General features: G+C 40.2%; 1 protein-coding gene across 3 annotated transcripts; it reads right to left on the minus strand.

Moving 5' to 3' along the window:
• Positions 1-258: 258 nt before the first annotated feature.
• Positions 259-10,442, minus strand: cyhr1 (cysteine/histidine-rich 1). 3 transcript variants are annotated; one of them, XM_024259137.2, is made up of 7 exons: positions 9,680-10,306; positions 9,234-9,525; positions 7,815-7,909; positions 4,746-4,889; positions 3,702-3,913; positions 3,452-3,630; positions 1,752-1,964 (listed from the first exon to the last, which is right to left on the minus strand). In XM_024259137.2, exons 2-7 carry the CDS (start codon positions 9,519-9,521, stop codon positions 1,752-1,754), a joined length of 1,131 nt encoding a protein of 376 aa, XP_024114905.1. In that variant the 5' UTR covers positions 9,522-9,525; positions 9,680-10,306. The 3 variants fall into 3 exon arrangements, with proteins under 3 accessions (XP_024114913.1, XP_024114922.1, XP_024114905.1); XM_024259145.2 differs by having other exon boundaries at positions 259-1,964; positions 9,234-10,303; XM_024259154.2 differs by lacking the exon at positions 4,746-4,889 and having other exon boundaries at positions 1,633-1,964; positions 9,234-10,442.

Genomic DNA, 10,442 nt, shown 5'->3' on the forward strand with positions numbered 1-10,442 from the left:
ATGTCCAATCCATTTAACTTTTACTAAAATAACCTTTCATACCCCACCTGCAAGCAAACATCAGCCCCGACCAGAGCACTGCTCTGTGTATTTTCATTTTGCCCCCAAAATGATTCATATTCTTCCCATCAAACTCAATGAAACGTTTCCCGCCGCCCACGCAGGCCTTTCAAATTAAATTTAGATTTCATAACCGAAGCGCTGGATGCAGAACCCACAGAGCGTGCTCGACACACAAGAGGCAGGAGCAGCGGCGGCGGAGGTTCCATGTTCTTTAATAAAAGGCACATGTACAGCCATCGTGAGATGAGTGAGCAAGTGAGTCCACTGGCAAAACGACGAAGCATTAAAACACAGAAATACAGGAAATAGAGGTCAGGAGGAGAGAAAGCTCTGTCTGCCTATTTTTTTTTTTAAGTAACCTCACTGCGTTTCCATTCAAACACTAATGTGCGTCCGTGGTAAGGTACCCCCCTATTACCATTCCCTGACTGACATATCTGCACTCAGAGCTAAAAATATTTTTTAAGAGGGCCGTGAAGAAACCCAGATAGACTCCGTAAAGTTGGGACAGTTTTACTTGCTGGCTAAAGTGCCGCCCTCTTTAGTAAAATACTTCTTTTTTAGTTACTCCATGTTAATCAGATGAAACCAAATAACAAGAAAGAAGCAAAAAGCTTGAAGAAAATGAATAGATAGAATCCAAACTAAAAGAAAACTTCATGGGGGAAAATAATTGTTTTTTCAGCAGATAAATGAAGACATGGGATAGATGATAACAACAAGACTGTTGGGGTTAAAATGAAAAACTGTTAAGTAAAAAACAAAAACAAAAAAAATAAAAAAAAATCACACACAAATGCAACCAGCCACACACTAAAACCAAACCAAGATGAGTAAATCTCACAGATAATTAAATATTTGGGGTCAATAAAAAATAAAGTTAGTGATAAGGAATAAGCTGCAGACCTGAAACACACATGCATCCTCTGCTCTTCATTAGATGTGGAGTAAAAATTAAAAGAAATAAAAACAGATGTTTTTTATTTTGCCATAACAGCAAATGCTCTTCATTAGATGTGGAGTAGTTTTTTAAAAAAAAAAAAAAAAAAGGAAGATAAACAGATGTTTTTCTTTTTTTTGCCATAACAGCAGAGTAGGCTGTGAAGGGGGCGGGGCTGAGGCATCAAGTGAGAATTAGGGGAGGGGGGGGGCCCACATGTGCATGCCCTACGAGTCCAGTCATACATCCAAAGAACGGTTGTGTAGAGTTCTTCACATTGTTGTGCGTCTTTGGAATGTGTCGACACGAAAGCAGAGCCGGGGTCCCGCTTAGACGAACACACAGACACGGCCAGCAAACCCTGCTTTGGTTAGGTGTGTGCTACCTTTGGCTGGGCGTGTCAGAGGTGAAAGGTCAGGCACAAAACCACAGGTGAGTGCCGACCCGTCCGCCGCCGACCCCCACCCTGCACCGGCCCGCCTCTCCGTCCAAATGAGCCCTACCCATCTCCATAGCAACTCACAGCTTTCCCGAGCAAGGGGTGATGTAATCTGTGTAAGGAGGTATGTGTAATTAGTGGTGTGTGTGTGTGTGTGTGTGTGTGTGTGTGCGTGTAGAGGTAATAATGGTTCAGTGGTGTCTCTCTTTAATCATGGCGTCTGCTCTTTGACCCTCGCCGGCGATCACCACCTATTCCTTCACTCTTTCATCTTCTGCCTCTTTTCCTGTCGTTTTTTTTTCTCTTTGCTTATTTTTGAACTTGGAAAATGAACAGGCGCAGGTTGATGTTTTTGGCGGCCAGCAGTTTGTTGCACTCCACAGAGTCAGAGATGGGCAGGGGGACGTAGTCCGTCTCGTTGGTGTCGTTGCTGAAGGAGTGGTGGTAGATGACCGGTTTGATCCGCACGTCGTCGTACGGGCCCTTCAGCAGCAGGAAGGAGCACTCCAGCGCAGAATTCACCTGCACACACCAGCCAGGATAACCAACCACAGAAAGACTCAATTAAATATTATTCTACCAATAACTGGTACGTTTATCCTCCAGGATAAACGAGGGAACACAGTTATATTTTTGTTGAAAAATTATTTAAATTGCTATTTTTCTGAATCCAGAGCTTTGAAATAATCTGTTTGCTGTTAAGTAGCATCACTGATTTGCCTGTTTTTACATGTAAATGTCCCATTTAAGTTGGTATCAGTGAGTGACACCATTGTATTTCTTCTTGGTCCTTAGTGATTTAATATTTTTGGTTTATAGATTTTTTACGTTATTTTGACCTGTTCTGTAGAGGTAAGTTCTTGTAAAAAAATTAGAAAACTACTCCACAAATAACATTTCAATTGACTTTGAATTCAAAATATTTATAAAAATTGTCTTATGTTGAAGAGGGATTACACTATAAGGTGTATAAATGAGTTCAGGCATGTTATGTTTCAAGCCCTCATAAACACTTCCCTAAAAACAAATAAACTAATAAAACCAAAACAGAAATTACAAAAAGATTTAATGAATTTAGAATATATCATTAAAAACGTTTTTGACACCACAATGTACATACGTTTGTGTGTAAAGTTGGACTTTTTCACGGAGATCAATAGATTTGCTCATGTTTGAAAGCAGCCCCCAGTGGTCATTTGAGGAATTACATCACTTTAGGGATTTACTTCAAATTAAAAAACGGAAAGCGGGGATTCTTGAAATATAAGTGTATGAGTGTACAACATATTTACAGTGACAAACAAATACTTGAGTATGAGGCTTAATGAAGCAGGTTGAGAAAGAGAGTGGATAGGAAAACACCAAACCTGTGAGGAGAAATCTACTCTGCTGCTCCCCAGAACCATCATCAGTCCTCCCTCTCTTAAGGGAAAGGCTATTTTAGGGCCTGTGTCTGAACTAAAACCATTTCTCAAGGTGCTAAGAAATGGTCTCAGGAGAAGACTAGAGCAGAAAGAAGAGAGGACGGGTCCATCTATTCTTTCTCTCAGAGGGAGGAGAAGGCAGAACACAGTCTGCTACTTGTTTCTCTCTGTGTCACGTGACCACAAGGAGAGTAAAAAAAAAAACAACTAAGTAAGATAGGAGACAGTGTGATGGAGCTAGTTTTTAGCATTTTTGGCTGTTCTTTCCCTTTTTTCACCAGAAGGTGTGTAATTATCAAGCAAAATAAATAAGATTTGAAGAAAACAACAACATATTTCAGCGCAATAAGTCATGATTTAAGACACACGGTTTTCTGTATAGCTGCTGTAGTATCTTAAACATTTCAAATGTACCTAAAACAATCCTGTGATGTGCTTAAAGTCATCACAGATTGTTGTCAAACTTCAATAAATTAGAATTTGTTTAAGAACATTTTATTTTTGTCAAATTTGGCCAAGTTACCTAAACAGAAATAAAGAGGTGAAAAGCTGGAGACGGATGCAGGAAGCGAGGGGTGATCGTACCTTGCTCTTGAGGATGAGCTGGAAGGAGAGGGTGCGTTTGCAGGACAGGTTGGGGTTGCGTTCAGAGTCGTTCACTCGAGCCTTCAGCACCCACGTCTGGTTGAGAACGGTGAAACGTGGCGTTTCGTAGTACAGACGAGTGATGAAGTCGTCAGTGCGGTACGGCCTGAACTGAACCTCTATACAGACACACAAATGAAAAACAAGAACAAACGAATTGCAAAATGCTGACGCTTCTATTTATTTCTACCTGTAAATCCGATTTTCTCATAGCAGAGGAGGCTGAAGATGCTGTTGTAGAGCTGCGTGTCTCTGCGGTGGCCCTGGTCCATTTCACCCAGAATTCCCATCAGCTCAGTACCCGTCTTAGTCGGATGAGAACATTCGCCTTCGTGTGCTGGCAACTCATGAAACGGACCTTGCCACGGACAGCCAATCCGCTTGTACTTGCACTGAGTCACCCTGGTAACACAGAAACAAGAGGAAGTCAAAGAAACCCCCCAAAAAATTATTCATAAAGATAGTTTGGAACAAAAGTCTCAATCTGTGAGGAAAAAGTAATATTAACCAAGTTAATCCTGTACTAAAATATGTTCTGTCAGCCTCACGAGGAGAAACAGATTCATATCAGCTACACGGTGAGAGAAGCTTTTAATTAAAACGTGAGAAAATTATAATATGAAAGGTAGCATTTAGCTGCTGCAGTGAAGCAAGGCGTAACTAAACCCACATCTATATAATTTGCTCTTTTCACATTTCTACAGGACTTACAGCAAAAACACCTGTAATTACCAGTCACAGGCGCTGCATCCACACTACCTCCTCACAAGACACCACTAACATTTCCTGCCTGACCTGACACACACAAAAAAAACACCTATGACTGCTGTCATAGCAACCAGCAAGGCCCCGCTCTCTTAAGAGAGGTCACTTGTTGCTATGGAAACAACCCCAATGGGTTTCCGCACAAGGCTCGAGGATCACATATGACTAATTCACGGCCTGTAATCATATTTAGCGAGTTTTTTTTTCTTTTCTTCCCTGCTCACACGCTCCTCCGTAACTCCCAAATTAACTTCATGTGATGCCGTTGAGCTTGAACCCACCCCCCATGCCTGTGTGGGTTTTCTCTACAGGCATACAAACACAATATGGTAATAGCATGGTGTGTATTCTGCTTATTTGTGGTTGCTCGATTATAAGTTTTTTTTTAACTTGTATGGAAAGTGGTTGCAACTTTTTTTTTTTCGCACTGGTGAAACATTTTTCTGCTTTTGAAAAGTGTGTGGTAAACCTGTCTTGGCATTCCTCCTTCTGGTGTCTCTCCAGGCTGGAGCGCGGGAACTGTTTTAAGCAGAAGGTACAATCTGTGGGAAGCTCACTGACAGCTTTCTCCACCGCCAGGTTCCTGCAGCACAGGTTCTTACTGATCTCGCATCTACACAAACACACAGAACCATAAGTCACCACAGTTAATTATGTGCAACATTCAGACAGATCTCGGGAAATTCTATCCATAGGTGGTGCTACAACTTAAATGAGAATACACCAGGAACCAAGAAAAAAGTCAAAAACATAGCCGCTATTTTTTTTTAGTGTTAATGGGCTCATTCATTAAATGACTAAAAAGTATTATCAATTTTTCAGTTCAAAGAAATGAGAGCGGTCTGTAATGTTTATCATAAATACACTTCAGCTGTGAGACAGAAAGTAAAAAAGAATCCAGGAAATCCCATTGTCGGGTCTTTAAGCATTTATATTGATGCATAAAATAAGAGAATTCAGTTCAGTTTCTTCTTTAAGAAACTCTTCTATCCTCCACTCATTACCTGTATTAATGTCAACTATTTGAACTGGTCATCTGTATAGAAGACACCTGTCCACACCTTAAAGTGAGACTGTAAACTCTCCACCAAGACCAAAGAGCTGTCGAAGGGCACCGGAGACAAAATATTTGCCTTAGCCAGAGTGGGATGCACCAATCTATGATAAGCAAGCAGCTTGGAAAGAAGTAAACACTAGAAAATGGCAGAAATACAAGAGCACTGACAATCTACCTCCACATTTGTAAAAATATCACCTGTTAGAGAACAAATGATCCTGAAAACAGTGAAAAAACAGCCCAGAACTACATGGGATAAACTGGTCAATGACCCAAAGTGTGGTGCAGCCACAGAAAGAAAGGTTACTATGGTAACACACTTTGTCCTCGTGGATTCAAACCTTACAGTTTTCCAAAAGACCTTTTTCATGGTGACGTCAGATAAAAATGGCCAAAAAAACAAATAGTTACATCCGGTGTTCCCAAAGATGACAGCTGAACACTGTTTAACACAATTTTACAAAAATAATAAAAGGTAACTTTACCAGTTTCAACAGAAAAATATGTAATATTTATTTAATAAAAGTCCTATTGAACTGTATTTCCATTTCCTGTCTTAGATCGTTCATAAATCAAAATACACATTTTAATAATCCTTCAATATTTGAGGTATTGTTGAAAATATCAACCTTTCATTTGACTAGATATTATTCTAACGGTTCTATTTTGACTGATGTTATTTGCACATATTTTAAGTGCGATCGGCACAAAAGTTTATAAAAAAATTATTTTGTTCACATTTAACACCTTCTGCAAAAACGCACATCGCTGCATGTCTGCACACATTTTAATCACTTCTTAGGATAAATGTACTTGTTGTTCTACAAGATATTTTAGGGGATAATGTAAAAATAGGAATGTGTTTTGGCTCAGTAAAAAATGTTAAGAACAGCTATCGAGCCACGTATTTTCAGCTTTCAAAATAAGGGCAACCAAGAAAAAAAAAAATAATAATAATCTCTAGGCTGACGTATTTGATAACATTACGTTGAAATAGTAACTTTCATGTTTTGGTAACAATTTTCAATTAATTTAATCCTGTTTTACCTTTATTTTCCTGGATATCAGACATAGTTATGAACAAAAACAAAGAGGACTGACAGCTCACTGACTGTAGAAAACATTGCACCAGTAATTAGTTTTACTTTAATGTCAGACACCCTGAAATTGTCTGACTTTTGCTCTGTTTACAATTACTTTGTGAGTACGGAAATTTAGACAACTTTTAACTGGTGAGAAAAGATCTTCTGCAGCTTCAGGTCTCATCTTCAAAGCCGGCGCTAGCATTAGCACAGATTAACAGAAAAAAATACCTGCATAATAAAACAAGCAGCATTTAATTAAGTACTTGTAACCTACGTCTAACTTTAACCAGGTTGTCAGAGAGAAATAATACAGGACTCGTCTAATATAATCCATAGGAATTTAGGGAAGCAGCTGAGCTGTGAACAATCTCAGAGGGTAAAACAAATACAACCAGGTAAGACATTTCTAAAATAAATATTGTACAAATGTCTGTTACAATTAGTTAGGTTACCTTTTATTTTTATGTAAAATTGCTTTAAACTGCGTTCAGCTGTCAGCTTTGCCATTCTAAACCATAGACACTGGAAGCGACTCTGCGTGTGACTGGCTATGTGTGACGTCACGTGAAAAGGGTCTATGGTCCCCCTGCTTAAACCCGCTCATGTCCAGATCCGTCTAAAGTTCTCCAGAGATCATCTGGATGATCCAGAGGAGGTTTGGAACCAGGTCATGAGGTCAAATGAGACAAAAAATAAACTATTTGGTATAAATGTCACTAGTAATCCTTGGAAGGGGGAAACGCTGAGATAAATCCTAAGATAACCAGACCCACTGTGAGGCATGGGGGTGGAAACATCATGGTTTGGAACTGCTTTTCTGCCAATGACAATAAGGGTTACATTACAGTACTGAGATGAACTTTTATTATTTACCAAATACCTATTTTTTGCACAACTACAAAAAACGTTAAAAAATACATTTTTAATTATCATATAAATACATATTTTATATTCTGTCTCTCACAGTTGAGGTGCATCTATGATGATATGATATTACAGACCAAACTCATCTTCTTAAGGGGGACAACTTAGAGAATGAGTAACTGAAAACTAGTGTTAATAAAGGCTAAAATTAAGATATACGTACAAACATTTTTAAACCATAAATCTACAAAACAAAATGTTATCATCCATGCATTTTTATTTCAAAATTCATTCAAAAAATAAGCCCTGATTTCACAAAACACATATTTCATGTGGAATGATGCCAATTGCAGCATTACATTCCATTTCCTCATCCACCCGAAAACACACTTGAGCATGACTATTTGTTAAACATGGACTATGTTGTTTACTATTTATTTCATGTTCACTTTTTCCTTTTGAAGCTTTACTGTCCTGTTAGAGTTTTTTTTTTTAATTTTCTTTTTTTACTACTACAGAGAACTTTTTCTACCTGCAGTTCGGACACGTGGCCTGTTCCTCCTTTAGACGGGAATCAGCCAGGAGGTGAATAAAACAGCCAGCACACATCAAGTGTCCATTGGTACACTGTATAAAAAAAGTCCATCAAAAAGTGCTTAATTGAAGTGAAAACTCTAAATATTGAGACTGTTAAAATGGAAAGAGTAGACGCTAGCGTGCCAAAGCTTTGACATGAATCAGCTGGTAAACAATCAAATCCACAAAAGTGAGTACACACTCCTAGGAAGTATATATATACTTTAAATTGTATAACATTATTAAAAAAAAAACATTTAAATAAATGTAAGACAATTATATGACAAAACAATTTCAGAGGCAAAAAAACATAAAATAAAAATTGTCAAATTCACTTAAAGTTCTTAAAGTTCCACTCCGATCCGTTTTTGATCCATTTAAAAACAATCCCAGTGGTTTTAATTTTGATAATCCTGCTTTTAGCTAAAATCAATAAACTGTTTAATTTTCTGCAGAGTGGCAAGAATTCATTAGAATTTGCCTCTGAGTTGTTATCCTGCTAGCTTACAGCTCCTCACACTCCAAACCTAATATTATCAGTGCAACAAAAATGGCAAGCAATTTTGGACCTATCCCGGCGTACAGTTTAAAGCCAGATGCCAGCTCAGACAAGGGAAATGGAGACGTGTATGGATCTAATCGTCTACACCTGGATGCATCAGAATGGAGCAGAGCAGGGAGCTTGCCGTGGTCACTCCTACATCACATCTGCAAGCTTTTTTTCAACTAAATTTGTGTGTTTAGTCCTCATTCACAACAATTTAAGTAATGAAATATGCTTAATTTTCTTAATTTATACCCTCCATCATCAGAAAAATGTCACAAGAACAGGTTAAAAGCACCAAAAACACTATTTTCATTGGAGTGGGTCTTTAAGAACTGCTACAATTAAGTAGCAACAAAACTATACTCTTAAAATCAGTTGTTCTAGTTCTATATGTTAATGCTTTGTGTGAATACTATTATAATGTGAATAAAAAATAACAGATGTATATAAATGAGTGCTTATTTCTGGAAAGTATGTGTTTGAATATAAACTTTACTTCATATTTCTACTCGACGATGCCAGGGCAAACTGTACTGATCAGGTTCTTTGTACAGTTTGGCCATGTGGCTGATGTTGGGGGTGATCTTTGGGGGGTATTTTATAAACATGAGTCAGCACAACCGACTCAATGACCTCTGAATCTCAATTGATTCACATTTTTGAGGGGTCACATATCACAAAAATGGAATTGGTCAAAAACATTCAACAGGTTGGAGGTTGGGTTGTGATGGTTTGGGCATAGGGGAGCTCTATTATGAGGTATTTGCTGATGTCTCACTTCAGGTTAAGGATACAGGTGGTGGTGGGAGTGATTGTCGCCACATTTACCTGATAAACAGACGCCTTGGGCAAGTCTAGGCACACGGTGCAGCACAGCACTGAGTACAGTCTCTCCTCCAGCTTTCCTGACTCTCCCTCCTGTATTTTCACCCTCTTCTTGGGTGGCTCGTCAGGGTCGGGCTCGGGCCCCTCTCGCCGTATCCCCACATCCTCTTGCATGGCTGCTACCCCGGCGACAGCCTCCACCGCTGCCCCCACGGCCCCGACCCCCAGGCCGGCCGAGGAGGAGCCAGGGGCGGCCGCAACGCCCACGTCCCTCTCTTCCAGTGAAGACATGGCGCTGAACGTTTCAAAATGTTTGTTATGTTCGAAGTATTAGCCCGTTAGCTGGGGGCTAGCGTACTACCTGTCGAGCTAATGGTCAGCTGACAGCGAGCTAACGTAAGCTAGGCTAACGCGGCGGAAGCTGGTTGTTAGGAAGGAATGCGACTTACCGATGATGCAACCGAGCAACTTGAATTTCATTTAATGTCTAAGTTCATTTTGCAATGTGCAACCATGGCAACATTCTCTCCGGCGACTCGTGTTGTTGACTTACAGTGAGGCTAGCAGATACGCGGCTAGCTGTGTTGACACAAACGCGGCAGTCCTCTCTCCCTGTGCCCGGGCAGAACAAAAACAACCCGGACTCGCTCAGCTGCTGTCGCCCCTCTCGATGCGCTTACTCGCAATGACAGCGACGTACAACAACCAGCCCCGTCGGCAGCGCTCCCCGCATCCCCGCTACGATAGCGGCCGACTATTCACGAGACTCACGGGACTTGTCGGTGATTAAAGCTAGAGACAGCTCTGTTGGGACTTGTTTCTCTGGCTACACAGCCATCTTTGTTTTTCTTTTCTTTCTGCTTTTCAGTCCGTCTCTCCCGACTCAGTACACTTTTAGGGCCACTTCGAACGTGTCCTCTAATAAAAGTATTCAGAAGTAAGCCATATCCCTAGCACCATAATGTTTTAAGCGCCAGTAACTACTTGGATTAAGCTGTAGCCCGGCTGACAGCAGATTGTTTTGTTGTGGAGGGGTGACTCGGGTATTTAAAGACTGCGAAGTGCGCATGCGCCGTGAGAGCCTGCAGGTCAGCGGATGGCACCACTTGACTAAAACCTGATATGCGACACATTTAGGTTGAAGGAACCTATATAATGAATTGAACATGGGTTAGACCAATGGAAAACTACCTTAGGGGACATTTGGAGACT

The sequence above is a fragment of the Oryzias melastigma genome, linkage group LG11 (assembly GCF_002922805.2).
Source record: "Oryzias melastigma strain HK-1 linkage group LG11, ASM292280v2, whole genome shotgun sequence".
In the NCBI taxonomy this organism is placed as follows: Eukaryota; Metazoa; Chordata; class Actinopteri; order Beloniformes; family Adrianichthyidae; genus Oryzias; species Oryzias melastigma.

Coding starts and splice junctions, on each gene's coding strand:
- cyhr1 (XM_024259145.2), bottom strand. CDS start 9,521: ATGTCTTCACTGGAAGAGAGGGACGTGGGCGTTGCGGCCGCCCCTGGC. Junction 3,914..4,745: donor AAGGAGGAATGCCAAGACAG/GTTTACCACACA, acceptor CTGTGTTACCAG/GGTGACTCAGTGCAAGTACA. Junction 3,631..3,701: donor TGAGAAAATCGGATTTACAG/GTAGAAATAAAT, acceptor GTGTCTGTATAG/AGGTTCAGTTCAGGCCGTAC.